General features: G+C 52.0%; 1 protein-coding gene across 1 annotated transcript in view; it reads right to left on the bottom strand.

Annotated features, from left to right (window-relative positions):
* LOC147718211 (uncharacterized) overlaps positions 1 to 13,747 on the bottom strand; it is a 133,567-nt gene extending 119,820 nt beyond the window's left edge. Inside the window, exons 1-2 of the mRNA XM_086918234.1 lie at positions 13,647 to 13,747; positions 6,983 to 8,164 (exon numbers count right to left, since the gene is read on the bottom strand). Of these exons, the coding sequence (XP_086774360.1) occupies positions 6,983 to 8,024 (1,042 nt within the window). The 5' untranslated portion in view covers positions 8,025 to 8,164; positions 13,647 to 13,747. The remainder of the gene's footprint in view (positions 1 to 6,982; positions 8,165 to 13,646) is intronic.
* Positions 13,748 to 25,746: the final 11,999 nt, after the last annotated feature.

The raw sequence follows: 25,746 nt of genomic DNA, 5'->3' as shown, positions 1-25,746 counted from the left end.
TCAAAGGTGCTACACTAGATGCGATCATAACCAACAATGATCTGATCTCCATGAGAGAGATTTCTCCCATTGACTGGTCCGACCACCACCTCATTCTGTTCAGGAATGACACACTTACCAGCCCCCAACCTATTTGTGTTGTCAAACCTAAACTCTTGGCCAGAAACCTCAAAGAAATACCTTTATCCGAACTTGAAGCCAAGATTCATCCCCATCTTCAACTCCATCCTTCTTCAAGGACGGCTAATGACCTCACTTCACACTTTAACTAAAGAATGACAGAGGTTTTAGATCAAATAGCTCCTCTCAAACTCAAACAACTGAGGAGAACCAAATCAAAACCCTGGTTTAACGTGGAGCTGAATGATGAATGGCGTCAACTCAGACATGCGGAAAGGACTTGGAGACAAAACCCCTCGTCATTGCACCTAACACATCTTAGATCTGCTCGGCGGTCATACAAAAAAACACATCTTCAATGAAAAGGCATCTTTTTTCCGCAGCCAACTTGATCTGGTGAAAAACAGACCAAGAGAACTCTTCGACATTGTAAAAAGCCAAACTAACTGCACTCCCTCTCAAGAACTCGAAGCCACCAATGAGCTATGTGAAGAAATCACCACCTTCTTCACTAATAAAGTCTCTAAAATTGATCAATCCTTCTTACAAACTGCTAACCCTCCTTCCACCTTAACCGTCCCCCCTTCAACCTCCCATGACCACTCGGAAAGAGCTCTTAACAAGGAAAATCAAACCTACCTCCAGCCAAAAAACAACGTGCAATGGTCAGACTTTGAGTTAATGTTGGTTAGCGAGGTCTTCAATATACTTTCTAATCTAAAACTTTCCTCCCACACTATGGACCCCCTCCCTTCGACAATTATAAAAGAACTCAACCACATCATCTCTCCTTTCTGGACAAAAATCATCAACTCCTCTCTCACCTCAGGCTGTGTCCCAGACTCCCTTCAACTTGGACAAATCACACCCATTCTCAAGAAACCTGGGGCTGACCCTAATGATCCTAACAACCTGAGACCCATCTCTAACCTCCCATTCCTTGCAAAAACATTGGAGAAATGTGTTCTCCTCCAACTCAATAAACACATTGATGAGTTCAACCTCCTCGACGCCTTTCAATCTGGTTTCAGAGAAGGCTGTAGTACGGAAACAGCTATGCTCAACGTCTCTGACGACATTCACAAGGCCCTAGACGAAGGTGATGCCTGCCTACTCATCCTTATTGACCTTTCTGCGGCATTCGACACAGTAAACCATCCAGCCCTTCTTGAGAACCTGTCGAAATGTCCCGGCATAAATGGCACAGTACTAAAATGGTTCACCTCCTTCCTTCAACACCACTCGCAACAAATTAAAATTAATTCCTGTCTCTCACAGCCTACTAAAGTCAAACTTGGGGTCCCATAAGGCTCGATCCTCTCCCCGTCCCTCTTCAATCTCTTCATGGAGCCCCTCACAATCATATTGAAAAAAGCTGGAGTGAACTACCACCTTTACGCGAGCGACACCAAAATCTATTTCAGGATCAAGTCCCCCAGCGACATCCAACTCCTCAATACCACCCTAACCGAGATCCAATCTTGGTTCTACTTTAACGACTTAAAGCTCAACCCAGACAAAACGGAGCTAATCCTATTCTCTCCAAAAAATAACCATCGCCCAATCCAAGAATGACTGAAGAATCTGACTGCCCTAAACTGCCCCCTTACCCTATACGACTATGTTAAGTCTCTAGGCATCACCCTTGACAAGAACTTATCAATGGAGGCCCACATCAAAAACTCTGCAAAAAGTGCTCTACTCTCTCTAAAACACCTCAAGAAATTGAAACCTTTTCTACCCCACGATGACCTCAAGACCCAATCCCTAGTTTTCTCTAAAATCGACTATGGGAACGCCATCCTTACAGGGACTCCAAAAGCTCACCTAGCCCCTCTAAGGGCAGTGCTGAGCATGCCTGCTCGACTCGTATCTGGAGTTAAAAGATTTGAACACATCACTCCAGCTCTCAACTGCCTCAATTGGCTCCCCATGGAAGGGAGATGGATCTATAAACTGGCCTGCATCACACACAAAACCCTTCACTCTCCTGGCCCCTACTACCTAAATAACAAACTGATAAGAGCAGGTCAATCCAGAACGCTGAGAAGCTCCAAATCTCTCCTTCTGATTCCTCCGCAAATGAAAAAAAAAAACACCCAATACCGATCGTTTTCTGGCAACGCTCCCAGGATATGGAACGCTCTCCCTGGAGTCCTCAGATGCAACCCCTCCTGTTTCAAAAGGGACCTGAAACTCCATCTCCTAAACAAATACTATCAGGACCAACGTCAACTTACCTAGACTACTATATCTGAGTTGTCTCCTCTCTCCCTGGACATTCAAGAATAGTGGGTGACCGGACTAGGTCATTCTCACCTCGTTCTTTTTATTGCTATCTCCCACTCCACTGCACTCCCATGCTGTTTTTTTTTCTTTTTTCTTTTTCTTAGGTTTGCATCCTTACTGCCAGCCTACGATGTAATGTAATGTCCCTCTGCTGTTTACTGTGTGTTTGTAAAGCGCTCTGATACCTACAGGTTAAGCTAGCGCTATATAAAACTTTAAATAAATAAATAAGGCTTCATTTGTTGTTTTTCCCCCTGTACTGGGTTCCTAAATATCTATAAGTTTTGAAGCTTGATTTCTCTTGAACAGCTGAATGGATTTTCACCAAATCACAAAAACATGCTTTCTCTGCAAAGATCAAGCATGTTGTCCATTTTGGTGTAATTCTGGGCTGTTCAACTTTCCTACGGGAAATTGCATGTGGAAAATGCGTTTTAGGACCCTCCTTGTTTTTTAAATCAGCCCCCGCTTAATGGACCACCCTATAATGTCTCACAAAAGAGCTGGGTTGGCTTAATGTTTTTTGAGGAAGTTTTGTGAAGAGTCGTCAAACTGCGCCAAAGTTATTATCAAACCAAAAAATGCATTTACTATGGAAACCTTACCTTAACTAAAACATTACAGTGGCGGTTGCCACTTTGTAGTGATAACGCTCTACTTTCTTCAGATCATTGTGCCCCACCATCAAAAGAAACATGTACACAAACAAAAATGGAGACAGAAAACTGACTCCAGAAGATACTTATACAGGTTCAACGTGTCATTCCACTCCAAAAATTCAATTCATCAATCTGATGTTTCATGAAAATTAATACAACAATGCAATATAAATTAATTAATATTCAGTAGCACCGAATTTGCGGAAATGATCCAGTGTTTCCTGCTGCATATAAAGGTCGATGTGAGGTAACGCCTTGAGATACGACCTATTCCCATTATCGAGTTATGTCGAAAGGTCACTGTTTGGTGATACACGATGTGCCTGAGCGATTTTTAACTTTCACATTGTCCGAAAGTTTACATGCACAGCCCCAAGGGGGCGTAATCTGGGCACTATGAGAATTCTGGAAATTGTGACCCTATAGTATACAGATTAGTTTAATCCGTATTAATCCGGTATCAGGTATTCACGGGGAATGTTATGTTAGGAAAAATGTGTAAAGCGCGCGGACACCACAGGTTTAGGGATAGATTCTCAAGACATTCGAACAGCTCTTCTAGATTAGGATACTGCTTGGGGGTTACCCTGCCGCGTCCCCTGAACACATGTAGAAAATTAGAAATATTGGTGTACATAAGCAACGTTCATTTCCCTTTTTCCCACTCCTCTCCCTGTGAGCACCATGAATACCGTAAATTATTGACCGTATCACTCTGCCAGTAAAAGCCCGTACCCATATGTACATGACAGCCATTCTAGGCACCATGGCCTTTTACCCATTGGAATTCCCGGCTTCCCTCCTGCGCGTATCTTAAACCCCCTCTCTCATGCATAGACCATGAAACCCTCTCCCTCTGCGCGACCCTGCTGTGAAAGGCAACCCTTCTGCTTGACCCACGCAAACCCCCCATCTCCTCTTGAAGAGGCATCCTTCGCCTCAGCTGACATAGCCCTCCCCAGCTGCACCTGACTGCCCCCGCTCTCTCATGTACGGGTCATAAGATCTCTCTCTCTCTGTGCGACTCTGTCCCTATGCACACCCTGGCTTCCCCCCCTCCCCTTCTCCCTCACACGAGCAAGTCATAAACCTTCTTCTTCTGCAAGACCCTGTCCTTGGGAGTCACGGCCGCGCCTGACCAACACCTCCTTTCCTTTTATGAATAACCCCTCTGTTAATAAACCCTCCCTCCGCGATGGACTGTCCACACATGTCCGAGGCCATCGCCTAAGCCTGAAGATACTGTTTATTGCCTCTTATGGTATGGAGTCACTCCTCTTCAAAGAACCCACTATTGATCCTGGCTTCCCCACCCCTTGGGATACGATCAGGCGCACATCTCCTAATAATCAACGGAACACTCAGCTGCGTCATTGCCCCCTCCCTTATCTGCAGTTCAAGGGTCTCTATTGATAACATGTGTGGGGTAGGATTGACACGAGGATTATAGGGATGTCTTTTCTTTGTGTCACAATGTCCTGATTGTAATGCCAAGTGTTTTGTAAGGTATAAAAGAAGACGTCTCAGCTCACTTGTTAGAGCACCTCCCGAAAGACACTGTGTTTCGTGTCCGAAATGACAGGCTCTCCTCATGAGTAATAAAACTCTGTTCTTGATTCCTGCTTCCAGCGCCCGTCTCTTTATTAGGTAACTATCCAGAATGGGAACTAAGAGGCGTCTTGCGCCAGCAGCCCGGGCATCGATAGTAATTTGGGCTCACCTTTTACACACAGACTGATCATACTCCTCCGCATCTCTGTGTGAATATATTAATGAACTGATGTAGGAATGGACGGCTGCACACGATTGGACACGAGACCTACTCTTCCCTGTCCGAGTGTGGAGCATTCCCTTTAGAGCATGAATTTTCAATTTTGTCACCTTCATATTAAGATATTTACTTACAGTTTATGTTGCATCGCACACGAACAGCATATGTATCAAGGGGTTATTAGGAAAGTATATGTTTATGTACTTCCTAAACTGTTGATGCTCACAAAACAATGCACTCAAATTTAGAATGTTCACGTTTTAAATATAAATATAAATATAGAGGGAAAAGGTTGTTTTCTGTCTGTATGTAGGTGTAAAATCAGGAAAAGATAAAAATGGAATTGGGACCCTTCATAATCTAGCTTGCCCTTAATCCAAAAGAAATCTACTGAATACTAACAAATATTCTTTAAGAGGTGGCTGATTAAATAACATACTCACCAGGATCAAGGTTTCGTCCTGTTTTCTTCAGAGATGGACATTAGATCCAGAGTTTTACCAACAGAGGGGCCTGCGGACGAGCATCAACGGAAGCTACCCTTCCTGCAAGGCAACTGCCTTTGACACCGTCTCCCACGGCCTTCTGCTGGAGAGACTACGGGAGGCCGGGGTGGACTGCTTGCAGAACAGATCCTTCCAGGTTCTACAACATCCATTTAACTCTAGAGTCTGTCCTCTATTGAACGGGGTGTCGCAGGGTTCGGCTCTCAGCCCCACCCCCTTTAATATTTATTTGCGCCCTCTGGCAGATATTGTATTGAGGCATAAGATAAAGCTGGTGTCATATGCTGATGGAGCAAAAGGAGTCTGGAGTGGCATCTGATTTGAAGGTCTGCTTGGGTGAGCTGGTGGACTGGATGAAATACAGCTGCCTCCAGCTGAATGCGGGGAAGACAGAGGTGATGGTAGTTGGAAAACAGCCCTCTCTTTGGTCACAGCAATGGTGAACAGAGGAAATGGGAACTACTCGGTCACCGAAAGCAAAGGTTAAGTTCTGTCTTTCTCTGAGCAGATAACCGCTGTGTCCTGAGCCTGCTTTGGCATCCTTAAAATGCTACATGAAATAATGGACCTACTCCCCGTTGACGCCAAAAGAACTATTGTACAGGCTCTTGTTACATCTCGCCTTGATTACTATAACATATAGTACCTAGGGGTGACCGCCAGAAATTTGAACCTCCTGCAGAAGGTCCAAAATGCTGCAGCTCGGCTGATTCGGAATATCCCTAGATGGCCCTGGGTAGGGAAAGTTCTGAAGAAACTTAATTGGCTCCCAAAACAGGCCAGAGTTACCTTCAAGGCCCTAAGCTTTGGTCATAGGATCCTTAGTCAGAAGGGGCGGCGATTCTTGCTCTCCCTTTCTCACAGGATATCGACCCGCATGGGATTTGAGATCGCTGGGCTCTGCTAGGGTGATTGTGCTCAGGGTCTGGAAGGTTCGAGCTAGAGGGAGATCCTTTGGCTTCCGGCAGCTAAGCCATGAAACGACCTGCCTGTGGATCTAAGCATCTGTGTGTCGGAGTCTCTATTCCATAAAAATCTAAAAACCTGGCTCTTCAGGCACCCTTATGGTGGACGGAAGAATGTTTTTGACTTCCACTGTTTGATAGTCATGTGTGCAGGAAGGGCGTTAGTTCAGGGTATTCACTGGGGTTTTGATGATGTTCTAGCGCGGGGACACTCCGTTGCAGTAACCAGGCGCTTTACAACCTAAATAATAATAATAATAACTATATGGCAAGATAACCTAACCACAAAACTAGAATAAAATCACTTCCTCAGGATTCCTTCCTCACCACCTAAGGAGAGCCCTCAAACTTGCTGAACACTGAAAGAAGACTGGTTTTCAACTAATACCAGACACTGACCAGGAAGTGAAGGAGGTTTCATGCCCTATTGTCCCTCCGTGCACACCAGATTCTCCAACAGCTAACTCAGAATTTTAAGGAAATGTAAGGAGAACAATTAAGCATTTTGACTCTTGGATATTGAAAATAGTGAAAAGCTTTTCATTGATATTTTCATTGGTAGATGTATTAAAAGTGTGGTGAGATCATGTGTATTTTTGCAATTTTTTTTTTAGATAATCTGCCTCCAAAAGGAGCTGATTGGTAAAGGCTACAGGACAACATGCTTCATACCTTCTGTGTGTGGCTCTTGAGTCCAGGAGGGCATCCAGGCGTTCGAGCCGCCTGCCTTGGAGGCACGTCCAACAGCTTCACCTGCCAAATACCCCTCGACCAACTGCACCGCTCCATCGAGAGTCCTCACGTGCTGCTGGGTCAACCACTCGCCAGCATGCGCTGGCAGGATCTTTATGAACTGCTCGATGATGATGCGCTCCAAGAGGTCATCGGGGCTGCGGATCTCTGGTTTCAGCCATCTCCGGCCCAGGTCCTGCAGCGTATGAGCCACCATACTCGGCTTTGATCCCGCTGTGAAGCCAACACTGCGGAACTTCTTCCGATAGGTTTCCTCAATCATGCTTGTGTGATCAAGAAGGGCTTCCTTCAGCTGATCATAATCTTCAGCAGTATAAAAAGGCAGTGACTGGTAAATAGCGTAGGCCTCCTCTGAAAGGAAGGGAGCCACGCGCATGGCCCACTGCTCCTTCGGCCATAGCGCATGCGTCGCAGCAGACTCAAATGCGGAAAGGAAGGCCTCAGGATCATCGTCTGCTCCCATCTTGCTAAGAGTAACTCCTTGGATAGTTGTTTGCAGTCTTACTGGGCCTTCTGGTGTGGGTTCTTCTAGGCTGTCTTCCAGCGTAGCTGTTTTTCTAGTCTCATCCAGAGGGTCTTCCATCGCTCCAAGAGAAGCCATCTCAGTTTTCACAGTAGAGTCACCTGGCTGGTCCATGACCAAAGGTGCCTGAGGATTAACATGAGGATGTTCTTGCCTGTCCCCAATAGCAGCCTCCTCCGTTTTCACAACGGAATCATTAAGAGGGTCCTGCTCCCTTTTCATTCCAGCATCCGCGTCTAATTCTCTCAACAGAGACTCCGCTGTCTTGAAAAACGAGAGCTCTTCCTGTCTCTCAACCAGAGTCTCCTCCATTCTCCCATTCAAAGCCTCTAGTTTCTTCACACCAGGAGCTTCTTCCCTTTGTCGAGCTAGAGGCACTCGGCTTCTTTCAAGCACCAGCCGAGAGGTTGGCCGCTTGCCTTTCCTCTTTGCAGACATGGCAGCTTCCAATGAGGTGCCTTGAAGCAGGGCCTTCGGTTCAAGGGAAGAGTAATGTCTTAGTCGTGCGCTGTGGGCGGGTTCTTTGTAGGTTGCAAGAGTAGACCCATCTGTTGTCTGCCTGCACACCTGCTAGAGGCCTAGAAGCACAAATGACAAAAGAAAAGGAAATATTCACTATTTAGGTTAATACACATTTATAAAAAGAGGTTATCCGGTGAATTATAATTCTGCTTACAACAAAAGTACTACCAAAAATGTTTACACTTTTGTATTTTCAGTTTTATATTTGATTTGACCTCTTCGACGAATGTTCTTCCGTATCTTCTCTGTCATATTACGACAAGACAAATGTCACACTTATCACCTCTAGTCCACACTATTATGGAGGCAATGGTACATACTATTAACTTCAGTCCCTAAATATTACCTCTGCCTACCTTTGGGGTTCCACTGACTCCACTATACCTCACTTTGGTATAGTATATACAGAGCCAGCTTCCAACTGTATGTATCTATCCATGTATGTGTGTGTGTGTATACATGTGTGTATGTATATATATCTATGTGAGTATGTGTGTTTACGTATGCATCCCTGTGTATGCGAGTGTGTGTGCATGTATGTACACGTGTGTATGTATATATCTATGTGCTATGTGTGTACATATGTATCCATGTATGTATGTGTGTACATATGTATGTGTATGTATCTATGTATATAGGAGTGTGTATGTATATATATGTGCGTATGTGTGTGTATGTATGTATCTATGTATGTGTGAACAGACGCGTATGTATCTATGTGTATATGTGTGTGCATGTATGTATGTGTGGATGCATATATCCAAGTAATTATGTCTGTATGTATCTATATATGTATGTACATATGCACGTGTGTTTGTGTACCTATGTATGTATGTGTGTAGGTACGTATGTGTGTATGTATCCAAGTACGTATGAGTGAGTGTATGTATGTATGCATGTATCTATGTATATATATATGTGTGCGCATGTATGTATGTGGTAGTCCTAGACATTGGCAGCGGAGAGCTGCACTACAGGTCAACGAGGGAGAGGAGAGGAAGCTGGCTTGTGGAGGGGTTCTGCGTTGCCATGTAGTGTTCCTCAAAGAGATGGCGCCTTCCACTCGCACTGAACTGGAGCAGTCCTTAGGTCATATGTATACGAGGGAAGTGGGAAGAGGTGCTCGAGTGCTTAGCTGAGAGCAAAACAACAAAGAGCAACATGTACATCAGAAAAAAAGACTTATTTAAACATTTCTTAAAGTTTATCAAATAAACAATAGGTGGAAAAACACAAATTTTGCCTAAATTAAAGTACAGAATATACACAAATGGCAAAGCTTTCTATTTTAATCAGGAGCTTTTATGGTCAAGATACAATTTCAGTGGTGAAGCCAATTCATTGCATATTATGTTATTTTCAAAGGAGGTTACTCAACAATGCAGTGAGGATTTATAAGGTAAACAGGAGGAGTAGAACTTAGCAGGAGACATATTGTTGCATGAATAAAAAGGTATGTTCCTTATTTCACCCACTTTTTCTGCCAGATGTAGAGTCAAAATAGTATTTCACTTAAATATTGACTCGAGAATATCATGCTACCAGGAGATGAAGTACCAAAAAACTCTAGGTTTACTTTAATTAACTGCGCATATATGTACAGTGACAATATATTTTATATATATATGTATATTTATATTGCAGAAGAGATGCGTTCCCAGGTGCAGAACACAAAATGCGCGCACTTCAGGATTGCCCTTAATCAATTAAAGATTTAAATATGTGCAACACGTTTCGACCAAGCAGTCTTTTTCACAGGCTGTGAAAAAGAATGCTTGGTCGAAACGCGTTACCTGTAAATAAATCTTTATTTGATGAAGCACAATCCCGGAGTGCAAGTATTTGATGTCCTGGACCTTGGAACCAATCTCCACCCACAACGCGCACGACTCCAATTGGTGGATGTGGCCAGTGACTAACTAGGAATCCTTCTTTATTCATACAATAATAATAATATAATGTTATAAAGCGCCTGGTCACCCCAACTGGAGCGTACGCATGCGAAGATTGCCCTCCACATAGCCTGAAGAGAAGAGTGCTATTTAAGAGAGAAGAACAAAAACCTGAAAACACAAGATGGAAAGAGCTGACTTTTCCGCCTTAACTACCATGTTATGAGTCTGTTCCGAAAGGTCGTTTCGGAAGATTCAAGTCTCAAACCAAGAGGCAGAGAGCTGCACTTCTTGGAGGCTTGACAACCAAATGAGCAACCACCCAAGCGTGTTCTCTTCGTGATGGGAACCCCAAGGAGCGCAGAGCCCGGAGACCCAAGGCTACGACTAGGCTGATGAGGTTGCAGCAAAGGACAGAGATATGGAGGGCCTTGGCCATTTAAGGTTTTGAGGCATAGGCACATGGCCTTAACAGAGATGCTGTTGCTCAGCAGCAGCCAGTGCAGCTAGGCAAGAGCGGGCCAGAGGTGCCAGCCTCGAGAGGGTCAACAGTAGGCGAGCAGTCGCGTTTTGGACTCTCCGTAGTAAATACAGTCGCCCCTGTGTGGTGCTGATATAAAGAGCATTAAAACAGTCCAGTCTTGACAAGACCAGGCCTGGACTATTGTTGTCCTGGCTACAAAAGGGAGAAGACAAATAAGCTTGGTCAGAATCTTAAGAATCCCAAAACATTTTCAGGCTAAGCAGGATATTTGGCTGTCAAACGTTGGATTTGTGTCCACCAGAATGCTAGGTTCTTCACTTTTTTCTTGGGGTCAGGAATGGGACCTAAAGCATCCGGGCACCAGGCAGAGGGATGCTTGCAATGACCAGTGCCTCGGTCTTATTGGCATTAAGCTCCAGGAAGCTCCTATTCACCCACTCTAGGCATGATATCGGTTGCGGAGCACCACCTCGCTCATCCTCAGAGAGCGACAATAAGCTGTGTGCCATCGGCTTGGGACGCAAAGGCAATATTGTGTCGCTCAAAGAACTCTGCCAGGGAGCTGGTGCAGAGCTCTGAGGCACAATCTGAAGCAGAGAAAGTACTTGGGATGAGAAAGGTTATTGCACCAACTCAAAAGTAGGACCTTGGAAAAAAGAAGCAAGCAAACTCACAGGTAACCCCTGATACAGCAGTTCTATAACTGTTCCAACAGAACGCCGTGGGACAAGGTGTCGAACGCGACACTAGGAACCAGCATTACACCATCCTTTTTCAGACCTTGCTGCTGTCTACAATCCTCTGGAAACTCTGCGACATATCGTGACAGCATTTGTCAGTTTTTGGATTCTCCTAGCACCCTTCCACAGACCCCAGACACCACCCACCATCCTTTGTCATACCTTGCTGCTGTCTAGAAACCTCTGTCAGGTTCTGGATTCTCCTAGCACCCTTCCGCAGACCCCAGACTCCACCCACCATCCCTCCTCAGACCTTGCTGCGGTCTACAACCCTCTGTCGGGTTCTGGATTCTCCTAGCACCCTTCCACAGACCCTACCTCAGACCTTGCTGCTGTCTAGAACCCTCCGTCAGGTTCTGGATTCGCCTAGCACCCTTCCACAGACCCCAGACACCACCCACCATCCTTTGTCATACCTTGCTGCTGTCTAGAAACCTCTGTCAGGTTCTGGATTCTCCTAGCACCCTTCCGCAGACCCCAGACTCCACCCACCATCCCTCCTCAGACCTTGCTGCGGTCTACAACCCTCTGTCGGGTTCTGGATTCTCCTAGCACCCTTCCACAGACCCCACCTCAGACCTTGCTGCTGTCTAGAACCCTCTGTCAGGTTCTGGATTCTCCTAGCACCCTTCCGCAGACCCCAGACTCCACCCACCATCCCTCCTCAGACCTTGCTGCGGTCTACAACCCTCTGTCGGGTTCTGGATTCTCCTAGCACCCTTCCACAGACCCCAGACTCCACCTCAGACCTTGCTGCTGTCTAGAACCCTCTGTCAGGTTCTAGATTCTCCTAGCACCCATCCACAGACCCCAGACTCCACCCACCATCCCTCTTCAGACTTTGCTGCTGTCTACAACCCTCTGTCGGGTTCTGGATTCGCATACCACCCTTACGCAGACCGCAGAGACCACCAACCATTCTTTCTCAGACCTTGCTGCTGTCTACAACCCTCTGTCGGGTTCTGGATTCGCATACCACCCTTACGCAGACCGCAGAGACCACCCACCATTCTTTCTCAGACCTTGCTGCGGTCTACAACCCTCTGTCGGGTTCTAGATTCTCCTAGCACCCATCCACAGACCCCAGACTCCACCCACCATCCCTCTTCAGACCTTGCTGCTGTCTACAACCCTCTGTCGGGTTCTGGATTCGCATACCACCCTTACGCAGACCGCAGAGACCACCCACCATTCTTTCACAGACCTTGCTGCTGTCTACAAGTTCTGGATTCGCCTACCACCCTTCCACAGACAGCAGAGACCACCTACTATCCTTTCTCAGACCTTGCTGCTGTCTAGAACCCTCTGTCAGGTTCTGGATTCTCCTAGCACCCTTCCGCAGACCGCAGAGACCACCTACCATCCTTTCTCAGACCTTGCTGCTGTCTAGAACCCTCTGTCAGGTTCTGGATTCTCCTCGCACCCTTCCACAGACCCCAGACTCCACCCACCATCCCTCCTCAGACCTTGCTGCTGTCTAGAACCCTCTGTCAGGTTCTGGATTCTCCTAGCACCCATCCACAGACCCCAGACTCCACCCACCATCCCTCCTCAGACCTTGCTGCGGTCTAGAACCCTCTGTCAGGTTCTGGATTCTCCTCGCACCCTTCCACAGACCCCAGACTCCACCCACCATCCCTCCTCAGACCTTGCTGCTGTCTAGAACCCTCTGTCAGGTTCTGGATTCTCCTAGCACCCATCCACAGACCCCAGACTCCACCCACCATCCCTCCTCAGACCTTGCTGCGGTCTACCACCCTCTGTCGGGTTCTGGATTCTCTTAGCACCCATCCACAGACCCCAGACACCACATACCAACTCTCCTCAGGCCGCTTTCCTGGCACTCCTCTGCCATGGCTCAGTTGGGTCTCGCTTGCATGCCTCTGGGTGTCTGAGGCTCGGGGGTCTCTTGGCCCCCAGCTGCCGTCCCTTCACAGGTCTTGCTGCATCCCCCCTCCCCCCCCCCCCCATCTACAACCCTCTGCAGCCTCCAGAGATCTCAGGCCGCCGAACCTCAGATCCTGGGGTCCCCGCGCACCCCTGGCCCCATCCGAGGTCCTGGGTCTTCTTTCCCAGCTCTTGGGGTGTCTTGCCCTGCTCTGGAGACCCTTTCTCCTCCCACACGTCTGTGAGGTCTTGGGGTCCCCACGCACCCCTCACACTGTAGCCCAGCTCGCCGCCCTTTGCGCCTTGAAGGCCGCAGCGCTAGGGATGCAGCAGGGGCTGAGAGAAGGGGGGGGGTCACCCCAGGGGTGTCATTGTGTCAATGCAGGGGGGTCCCTTCCCCTCCCATACAGGGCGCCTCGAGGCGCTGTAGTCCCTCATTATCACCTGCACTGCCCCTCGGAGGGGCTCCAGTATTGCAGGGTGCACTCCCCCACCTGCGGCGGCGCCTCGAGGCGCTATGCTCTCCCAGTCTCACCTGCGCTCGTCCTGGGGGGCTCTGGCGGGGGGAGCGGGGGCCTCCCTCCCTCCCGGCGCCGCGGACACAAAGGCGCCGCCTGTGCTGACGCTGCCCCCGGAGCCGGAAGCGCCTCGAAGCCGCGGCGGGAGGAGCTAGAAGCAGGGGGAGGGAGGTGAGCCCCCACCACCCCTCGGGCGCCTCGAGGCCGCAGCGGGGGGAGTGAGGCAACCCGGGGCTGCAAGACCCGCCTCGAAGCCGCAGACAGTCAGAGTGCAGCGCTTAGAAGCTGTGGATGAGGCCCACCGAGGCCGGGGCAGGAGGAGGGGGGGAGGGTGACACCCCCGCCCATCGGGATGCTGGAAGCGCCTCGAAGCCGCGGCGGGAGCAGCTAGGAGCGGGGGTTGGGGGGCCGCACAGACGAGACTGAGAGCACCACCCCCCCACCTCGCCCTTGCAGGAAGCGCCTAGAGGCCGCAGAGAGAGAGAGCAGCGCCTAGAGGGACAGCGGAGCCCCCCCCCTAGCTCATGCCAGCCTCATGCACATCACTGCCCCCCCCGGCCCCACCAGCTCATGCCAGCCTCACTCACCGCCCCATGCACATCACTGGACCCCCCCCCCACCCCATGCACATCACTGAGCCCCCGACGTCCCCCCCCCCCCCCCAGCTCATGCCAGCCTCACTCACCGCCCCATGCACATCACTGGGCCCCCCCTAGCCCCGACCCAGCTCATGCCAGCCTCACTCACCGCCCCATGCACATCACTGGGCCCCCCTAGCCCCCCCCAGCTCATGCCAGCCTCACTCACCGCCCCATGCACATCACTGGGCCCCCCCTAGTCCCCCCCCCCAGCTCATGCCAGCCTCACTCACCGCCCCATGCACATCACTGGGCCCCCCCTAGCCCCCCCCAGCTCATGCCAGCCTCACTCACCGCCCCATGCACATCACTGGGCCCCCCTAGCCCCCCCCCAGCTCATGCCAGCCTCACTCACCGCCCCATGCACATCACTGGGCCCCCCTAGCCCCCCCCAGCTCATGCCAGCCTCACTCACCGCCCCATGCACATCACTGGGCCCCCCCTAGTCCCCCCCCCCAGCTCATGCCAGCCTCACTCACCGCCCCATGCACATCACTGGGCCCCCCCTAGCCCCCCCCAGCTCATGCCAGCCTCACTCACCGCCCCATGCACATCACTGGGCCCCCCTAGCCCCCCCCCAGCTCATGCCAGCCTCACTCACCGCCCCATGCACATCACTGGGCCCCCCCTAGTCCCCCCCCCCAGCTCATGCCAGCCTCACTCACCGCCCCATGCACATCACTGGACCCCCCCCCCCCCACCCCATGCACATCACTGAGCCCCCGACGTCCCCCCCCCCCCAGCTCATGCCAGCCTCACTCACCGCCCCATGCACATCACTGGGCCCCCCCTAGCCCCGACCCAGCTCATGCCAGCCTCACTCACCGCCCCATGCACATCACTGGGCCCCCCTAGCCCCCCCCAGCTCATGCCAGCCTCACTCACCGCCCCATGCACATCACTGGGCCCCCCCTAGTCCCCCCCCCCAGCTCATGCCAGCCTCACTCACCGCCCCATGCACATCACTGGGCCCCCCCTAGCCCCCCCCAGCTCATGCCAGCCTCACTCACCGCCCCATGCACATCACTGGGCCCCCCTAGCCCCCCCCCAGCTCATGCCAGCCTCACTCACCGCCCCATGCACATCACTGGGCCCCCCTAGCCCCCCCCAGCTCATGCCAGCCTCACTCACCGCCCCATGCACATCACTGGACACCCCCCGCCCCCCCACCCCATGCACATCACTGGGCCCCCGACGTCCCCCCCCCCAGCTCATGCCAGCCTCACTCACCGCCCCATGCACATCACTGGGCCCCCCCTAGCCCCCCCCAGCTCATGCACATCACTGGGCCCCCGACGTCCCCCCCCCAGCTCATGCCAGCCTCACTCACCGCCCCATGCACATCACTGGGCCCCCCCTAGCCCCCCCCCAGCTCATGCCAGCCTCACTCACCGCCCCATGCACATCACTGGACGCCCCCCCACCCCATGCACATCACTGGGCCCCCGACGTCCCCCCCCCCCCAGCTCATGCCAGCCTCACTCACCGCCCCATGCACATCACTGGGCCCCCGACGTCCCCCCCCCCAGCTCATGCCAGCCTCACTCACCGCCCCATGCACATCACTGGGCCCCCCCTAGCCCCCCCTAGCCCCCCCCAGCTCATGCCAGCCTCACTCACCGCCCCATGCACATCACTGGGCCCCCCCTAGCCCCCCCCCCAGCTCATGCCAGCCTCACTCACCGCCCCATGCACATCACTGGACCCCCCCCGCCCCCCCACCCCATGCACATCACTGGGCCCCCAACGCCCCCCCCCAGCTCATGCCAGCCTCACTCACCGCCCCATGCACATCACTGGGCCCCCCCTAGCCCCCCCCCCCAGCTCATGCACATCACTGGGCCCCCGACGCCCCCCCCCAGCTCATGCCAGCCTCACTCACCGCCCCATGCACATCACTGGGCCCCCCAGCCCCCCCCCCCAGCTCATGCCAGCCTCACTCACCGCCCCATGCACATCACTGGGCCCCCCCTAGCCCCCCCCCCCCAGCTCATGCCAGCCTCACTCACCGCCCCATGCACATCACTGGGCCCCCCTAGCCCCCCCCCCCAGCTCATGCCAGCCTCACTCACTGCCCCATGCACATCACTGCCCCCCCCCCCTAGCCCCCCCCCAGCTCATGCCAGCCTCACTCACCGCCCCATGCACATCACTGGACCCCCCCCCCCGCCCCCCCACCCCATGCACATCACTGGGCCCCCGACGCCCCCCCAGCTCATGCCGGCCTCACTCACCGCCCCATGCACATCACTGCACCCCCCCGGCCCCACCAGCTCATGCCAGCCTCACTCACCGCCGCATGCACATCACTGGACCCCGCCCCCCCACCCCATGCACATCACTGGGCCCCCGACGTCCCCCCCCCCAGCTCATGCCGGCCTCACTCACCGCCCCATGCACATCACTGGACCCCGCCCCCCCCACCCCATGCACATCACTGGGCCCCCGACGTCCCCCCCCCCCCAGCTCATGCCGGCCTCACTCACCGCCCCATGCACATCACTGGGCCCCCTAGCCCCCCCCCCCCAGCTCATGCCAGCCTCACTCACCGCCCCATGCACATCACTGGGCCCCCCCCTAGCCCCCCCCAGCTCATGCCAGCCTCACTCACCGCCCCATGCACATCACTGGGCCCCCCCTAGCCCCCCCCATCTCATGCCAGCCTCACTCACCGCCCCATGCACATCACTGGGCCCCCCCAGCTCATGCCCGTCTCACTCACCGCCCCATGCACATCACAGGCCCCCCCAGGCCCCCAGCTCATGCCAGCCTCACTCACCGCCCCATGCACATCACTGCCCCCTCCTCCCCCCCCGGTCCCCAGGACCACCCCCTACTGACAACACCCACACCCCTCAGAGGATGCTCCTCTCCATCCCATTCCCATCAGAGGGCCCCAGGCCCTCCATCACATCTCCTCTCACAAGCATCCCTCTCAGGTGTAGCTATCACAGAGGCCTGGAAAACTGGTAAAACAATCCCTAGGACAGGGTCATTATACAGCAGAAAATAAGCTCCTAGGCAACTGAACAAATAACAAGCATTTACAATGCAATGGTCTAGTCCTTGTTAAAGTTAGAGCTATTTGCATTGCTCATGACATTATTTTTGTTTTAAAACATATAAATAAATGGCATTGTCATTTACAATGCCAATAGCTTAATCTCTCACAAATGCGAGACCTATTGCATTTGCACACACCCACACACACAGAGCCACACACACCCACACACACAGAGCCACACGCACCCACACACACAGAGCCACACACACACACACACAGCCAAAGCCACACACACACACAGAGCCACCCACACACACAGAGCCACACGCACCCACACACACAGAGCCACACAGGCCGAGCCACACACACACACACAGACAGAGCCACACACACAAACAGAGCCACACACACACAGAGCCAAACACACACACACACAGAGCCACACACACACAAAGCCTCACGCACACAGAGCACCACACACACAGAGCCACACACACACAGAGCCACACACACACACACACAGAGCCACACACACAGAGCCACACACCCACAGAGCCACACACACAGAGCCACAGAGCCACACACACAGAGCCCAACACACACACACACAGAGCCCAACACACGCACACAAACAGAGCCACACACACACAAACAGAGCCACACACACACACAGAGAGCCACACACACAGAGCCAAACACCCACAGAGCCACACACACAGAGCCACACACAGAGAGCCACACACACACAGAGCCCAACACACACACAGAGCCCAACACACACACACACAGAGCCCAACACACACACACAGAGCCCCACACACACACAGAGCCTCCCACACACAGAGCCCCCCACACACACACACAGAGCCCCCCAACACACACAGCCACACACACACACACACAAAGAGCCCCCCCACACAGAGCCCCCCCACACACACAGAGCCCCCCATACACACAGAGCCCCCCACACACACAGAGCCCCCCACACAGAGCCCCATACACACACAGAGCCCCCCACACACACAGAGCCCCCCCCACACACACAGATCCCCCTACACACACACAGCCCCACATACACACACAGAGCCCCACACAGAGCCCACCCCCACACACAGAACCACACACACACACAGAGCTACACACACACACAGCCACACACACACAAGAGCCACACAGACACATAACACACACAGCCCCACACACACAGAGCCCCCACACACACAGAGCCCCTCCCACACACACAGAGCCCCTCCCACACACACAGAGCCCCCCCCCACACACACACAGAACCCCACACACAGAGCCCCCCACACACACAGAGCCCCCCACACAGACACACACACACACAGAGCCACACACACACACACAGAGCCACACACACACACAGAGCCACACACACACAGAGAGCCGCACACACACAGAGCCACACACACACACACAGAGCCACACACACACACACACACACAGAGCCACACACACACACACAGAGCCCCCACACACACAGAGCCCCTCCCACACACACAGAGCCCCTCCCACACACACAGAGCCCCCCCCCACACACACACAGAACCCCCCACACACAGAGCCCCCCCCACACACACACACACAGAGCCACACACACACAAAGAGAGCCACACACACACACAGAGAGCCACACACACACAGAGAGCCACACACACACAGAGACACACACACACAGAGCCACACACACACACACAGAGCCACACACACACACACAGAGCCCCCACACACTAATTAGGAACTGGTATGACGGAGGCGTTGCCCTCCCAGATATCCAGTTGTACTACTGGGCTGCCCATTTAAAAATAATAAATCAATGGCTGCACGCATCACAAACGGAACCGGCATTCCAATCTGACAGATATGAGATAGGGGAGGCTGGAGTTCTTTCTGTACTATATGACAAAAAGGGCACATTGTCCCTCCTTGGCCCAACTGCACACACAGTGCGCATATGGTACGCTGCGCAGACTCGTCTCAAGTGCAAGTACACAATTACTCAAATGACTCCGCTATGGGCCACGCGCAGACTGGGCAAATTACGCAATAGCAAAGGGTTAAGAGAATGGGACCTGATAGGAATCTCCACGGTAGGCGACCTATGGAAGAGGGGTGCAATCATACCATTTGACCAGCTTCAAACCCAGTTCGATTTAGCGCCCACTGAAAGATTTAGGTATTTGCAGGTCAGCCACGCCCTGCGGTCGGCTATCCCACCAAGTACTGATTTGCCTGAATCAACTCTATTGGAAGACAGGTTACTTACTGAACGTATGCATAAAAAGGCGACGTCTTTTACGTACTGCAAGCTAGTCAACAATCTGCCTGATCCTACCCTGAAATTACGGCACAGTTGGTCTGGAGATTTGGGGGACTTTGATGAGGCGGACTGGCAGAAAGCACTATCCTCCCCGAGAGAAGTGGACATACCCTCTAGGCTCCGCCTAATACAGTTAAAAATACTCCATGGTGTGTACTACACTACGACTACTCTGCACACCATAGGTCGCGCCACACACCGCTTTTGTCTAAGGGGCTGAGGGGAGGAGGGAACATTCTTCCATACCATATGGCAATGCCCCCGGATCGCTGCATACTGGGCTGGGGTCATGAGGACGATGTTGCAGGTAGGGAATGCATCTGTGTTACCTGAGCCACAGTGTGAAATATCGCCAAATACTGAGGCGCTGGGGAGGTACCCACGTGGAGAGACTGGTGCAAAGATTTAGATGCGGCTGAGGTTCCGTGACGATTGTAAGTGGTGTTTTAGACTCGCGCGAATATGGTCGAGTCTAGTATCTATGAACCGCAAATGACGAGTTTAGTGGGTGTACGCGTTTTCGCTGTGCTAGCCTAAACCGTTCGTTTGTTTCGTGGGTTTCTACATCCGAGCCCACGGGTTCCATCTTAGATGCAGCATCCATTTTGTCTCTTGCCCTTAAGTAGCCAGCGAACGGACGCTGTCCGCTTCGCGACCCTGGGATTCCCAAATTCTTGCGGAAGACATGTTTCCTTTGAAAGTGTCTTTATGATGAGGGGGACGGCACTGTAAGGCAGATGGCCCCGCTCGAGGCTCATCTTGCCGTGCCGGTCTATTGTCTTAGTTGTGCATTCATTAAACACGTCCCCTTTGATGCCTGCAGCTCGTGTTTCCCGATACCACCCCTTTTACACCCTTTCCGATCTCCCCACTGTTTCTGCCTTCCTCTGCACCTGTTTCTGTCCCTTCCTCGATCTGTTTACTGCTGATTGGAATGTACTAATGGTGGGAAGATGGGCTTTTACAGTTGGGAACTACCAAACGTTTCTGTACTTATGTTCCGGGCCTTGAATACATGAAAGCAACCCCTTATGGTCTTTACGATGGGAACCGAGTTGTAAACCTTTGTGTACTATGATATTCAATGCGTTAGAACTGTATAAAAGGAGCGATCCACAGAGGCAAGTCGAATCAGACTCCTCGAACCTACACATGTTGTACTTCCTGTGACTTCTGTGTTCCCTGCAGTAATAAACCTCGAATCTTTGACGCCGAAGGAAGTGTCCCGTGTCTCTGTCATTTGTACGCCGGAACAAGTTACCCACGAAGGTTTCAGGTGTTATCCCTGGCACCGCTGGGTCTTAAGAAAACCCAGTCCTTCACAGCCATGCTGGCAGAGAGAGTGGTATACCTGCACCGGGGCTGTCCCCGAAAAAATGAGATAAGATTTGGGGTGCCTGGAATGAATACAGGGGGCATCTGTGCGATCCACCAAGACCAGATGAGGAAAGTGATTCTGAATTTTAGACGGGAGGGGGTGGGGGGCTATGGAAATATACCGATAGAATTGGGACAATGTTATTTGAATATTTTGCACATTGTACTGACACTGCTTTTTATATCGAATTGCCTTTTTTAAACTCAAATGTAAATGGATACATAAGCACAAATACACAATGGTCTCCAGGGGAAGACCAAACCATATACTAAAGAAATGTAATGCAAACTGGACTGAAGTCGGACTTGGACCAGAAGAGCTGGGGACCGAAGAAAACACTTGAGGTGAGTATCCAGGAACCCGACGGAGGTTGTATGCAGAGTGGAAACACAGCTGCATACTCATTGCAAGTCAATGGGAAAGTCCCAGTTGCAGTTTTCAAGAGGAAGGGCCCTTCCCAGTGGACCCTGAAGAAACCCAGTGGAAGACAGAAGTTTAGAGAGTCAACCCACCTGTGGATACCTCAGGAACCAGGATGCCTACACCAGGGAAGCCAGGTGCATAGATGTGTAGTGACGTCGGAAACCACCGTAGACCACAATGGAGGAATTCAGTGAAGATGCCGTTAGCGAAGAAGGTGAAAGAGTCCGGTGGAATCCATGGGTGTATTCTTGAAGAGGAGTATCTGCAAGCAGAGGGGACAGGGTCTGTGCCACTTGAGAGTGACCAGAAGGCACGGAAGAGCAATGACCACTGATGACGGAGGCTGCAGGATAGTTGATGGTGACCTTGTTGCTGCAGCTGTGAGGAGCAGGCGATGCCGTGGAAGACCAGGAGCTGTTCACAAGCTGCCCCACATCGGAAGTCAAAAACCAGGGGGCCGGTGTCCGGCGGGAGCATAAACGTGCCTTGGTAGCAGCAACCCACCTGGAAAACGAAGAAGGTGCAGTGTCAGATCCTGCAAGGTCCAAGGGAATCACCAAGTGCAGGAGAGTCAGAGCATGCCCGAGTAAACAGGGGATCCCACTGAAGCCAAAGAAGACCCTCAAGAGGGCCCACCGGCCGAAGGAACAGGAGTCACAAGACGACCTCGAGCAGCTCACCAAAGATGCAGGCCCATGGTGCAGAGGATGCAGTGAGGACGACGACCTTGGTAAGAACAGATGGTGCAGCCTGGAGCTTCTTGTAGGCCCAAGATCTCTGGAGGACAGAGCCAACAAGCCTTGGCAATGGTACGTCAAAGCGGTGCATGGGGGTTCTATTTCAGCTGTTCCTACAAGGGAAACTGGCCTCAAACGTGCTGATAAGACAGTGCAGGCCTCCAGGGAGCTGCAGAACTACCACCAGTGTTGCTGAGTTTTCAAAGTCCATGGGACGTCAGGAGCAGCAGACTGGTCAACTTGGTTGTGGTGCCTGCGATACAAGGGAAGTGACTCCTTCACTCCAAGGGAGATTCCTTGGGGTGTTCTTGATGCCCACAGGCCTGGAGAAGGACCTGGATGAAGCACAGACACAAACAGCGCAGAAGACTGGAAGAGGACAAGACCAGGAGCAGCAGGAACCTTCCCTAATGCAGTCCCTGTTCCTAAAGAGGCCAGAATTAGCGCTCCTGAGGCGGAAGCCGGGAGCTAGGGCACTTATTCGGAATTGTAGCTCCAGCTTTTTTAATATCGCCGCATTTTAAAAATCACGTATTTTTTCTCTGTGCAACTGCTACACTCTTACTTGACTGTATTTATACCTTCTTGGATGCTCTCCCCTCTTGGGACTTCTGCTATCATTCCTGAGCCGATTTAGGGCTCGATAGGCTTACGGTCCTCTCCCCCCCAGGCACAGACATCGGGCGCCATCTTGTGTGAGGAGCAGGGCAGCGCTCTAGTGCTATGGCCGATTTGGGGCCCTCGCACTATAAAATGAACTGCATTCCCCGTCCGCGCATCGGGCGGGCGCTGCTGGCGTGCCAATGGCGCACAGGAGGCGCGCCAGAGGCAAGCCCGTCTGTGTCTGTCCGTGCCCAGCCGGGCCTTGGGCCAGAACTTATGCCCATTTCTGCTGACGGTCATATCTGTTACTCACGGAAGGATCTTCTCCTACTGAGACCCCCCAAGAATACGCTGTGTCACTATGTGCATAAGCAGGAAGACACATATACTCATTGTGGTCTCTGTAGCCCACATTCTTGGGGATTAAATCATAATCCTCCAGCTTCCACTCATTTGCGTATGGCCCTATTGAACTGTAGGTCCCTCTCTGGAGATCAATTTTATGCTACAGGACCACGACGTAGATATCTTGTTCCTTCCGGAAACGTGGTTAACCTCTAACTCAGAGGCCGACATTGTCCGTGCACTCCCCCCGGGGTTTTTAATTCCTTCTCAGACCAGGCCCTCTGGTAGAGGGGGCGGCCTGGCCATACTGTACAGAGATTATTTTGTCTGTAGAGTGAAGGATGGCAGCATCACGGAGTCTGAAAGCTGCCACTTCTCCTTTCAATTACCATTGCTACACCGGCAACTGAGCTTATTAACACCTCATTTTCCCAGGGCATTGTTCCGCCCAGCTGGAAAGGGGCCATTGTGAAGGCTCTTTTAAAAAAAAAAGCATCTTGACCCTCTGGAGATGGCAAATTTTAGGCCGATTTCATTACTCCCAGGACTCAGTAAGATCACAGAAAGACTGGTGAATTACCAACTCTCCCACTTTCCGGAGTCTAATAAGCTACTGCGGAGCTCTCAAACCGGATTCCGCCCAGGCCAGGGCACGGATACGGCCCTCCTCTCTGTCATCGAGGAGGCAAGGTGCATCATTGATTAGGGAGGATCAGTGGCCGTGATCCTCCTGGATCTGAGTGCAGCCTTCAATACGGTTAATCACCGTGTCCTAATCCAGCGCCTGGCTGAGATGGGAGTAAGGGGGTCCGCCCTGACATGGTTAACATCATACCTGAATAATCGCACCTTTCAAGTTTGGGAAGGCAATTCACGATCTGCCTCAATCCCCCACCAGCGTGGCATGCCGCAGGGCTCGTCTTTAAGCCCCACATTGTTTAATGTGTATATGGCCCCCCTGGAGGATGTGATTGTCACGTTTGGGAGCAAAATTGTAAGTTACGCAGATAACACCCAACTGGTCGTCTCACTCTCCCAACTTGATCAATGCCCTGACAGTCTTCATTCATGCTTGACGAAAATACATGCCTGGATGTGTGATTCCTCCCTTAAACTGAACGGGTCGAAAACCGAAATCATGTTATTAGGTCACAAGGTGACCTCAATATCCACCACCATCTGGCCTGCTTGTCTGGGGGATCTTCCCAGCCCAAAAAAAGAAATTAAAAGCTTAGGGGTCTGGTTGGAACAGGATCTCTCGTTCAAAACACAAGCAAAAAAACGGCAGGAATCTGTTTTGGCCTTCTTCGGTCTGCCCGGAAAGTCCTTCCCCTCCTCCCGCATCATTCTAGGAAGCTGCTAGTACAAGGACTGGTTTTGTCCAAATTAGATTATAGCAATGCTATTTTTTTGGGGGCCCCTGAAGCCACAATTAATAAACTACAACAGACTCAAAATGCCGCAGCTAGGCTATTGATGGGTACCTCTGCTAGGACGTCAGCAAAACCCGCACTCAAATCGCTCCACTGGCTCCCCATACGTGAAAGGATTATGTTTAAATCTTTATGTATCGCCCATAAACTTCTTCAAGGTAAGGGACTCTCTATTATGAAGAGTCTAGTTACGCCCTACAAGGCTAATAGGCCCTTGCGCTCCGACAACGAGTGCCTGGCGAGAGTGCCAAGATTCAAGAAGGCAGGCACAGGAGGCCGCCGCTTCTCCGTGAATGCGACCTCCCTGTGGAACTCCCTCCCCTCGAAACTGCATGCGGAACCCTGCCATTCGCGTTTCCGGAAGCTCCTGAAAACCTTCCTTTTCCCCAAGGGACCCTCTGTTCTCCTTTCTCCCTCTCGAGTCTGATTCTAGTGCAGCGCTGGGATGCCTCCGGGTAACCATGCGCTTTATAAAACCGGTTACATTACATTAAAGCAAAGTCCAACGAAGTCCATAGTGCCCAGACGGTAGAAGTAGAAGTGGTTTCCGATCTGAATCTTGTCCCACAGCGATTCTGAAAAGCCACCCACAGGCAAGCCGTTACGTACCCCAGGGAATGGAATGAGACGATTTAGGGGGCCCTCCCAGGGGAGGGGCTGGACACAGAGGGGGATACTCCCATGTCCTTTGTCCAGTTTCGGGTCAGAGCTGGAGCCAGTGGCTCCCTGAACTGGTTTAAACTGGAGTATGTAAGGAGGGCACCAAATGTGCCCTTACAGTAGTCTCAGTGGTGTTGGCCATCGCCCCCACTCTGTCCCAATACACTAAAGCCTGTCTGGGAGGTAGTCACACCTCCCTGTGACAGGAAACCTATTGTCCAGCCTGCCGCTGCTTGGCCCCAGCTCAGGAGCAGGAGGGCAGAATTGTCTCACTGGCCGGCAGCAGCCCTAGCTTGCTGTCCGGTTCTGGAAGACAGGCTCACTGTAACATGCCACCCACACGGCCACAAGCTCCAGTTCACTGTGATATGTCACACACAGGGCCACAAGATCCAGCTCACTGTGATATGTCACACACACTGCCACAAGCTCCAGCTCACTGTGATATGTCAAACATAGGACCACATGCTCCAGCTCACTGTGAGAAGATGCCCACACATGGCCACACGCTCCAGCTCACTGTGATATGTCAAACATAGGACCACATGCTCCAGC

Source organism: Lissotriton vulgaris, chromosome 4_1 (assembly GCF_964263255.1).
Source record: "Lissotriton vulgaris chromosome 4_1, aLisVul1.2, whole genome shotgun sequence".
NCBI lineage: Eukaryota > Metazoa > Chordata > Amphibia > Caudata > Salamandridae > Lissotriton > Lissotriton vulgaris.
This window is presented reverse-complemented; position numbering and strand designations above follow the sequence as displayed.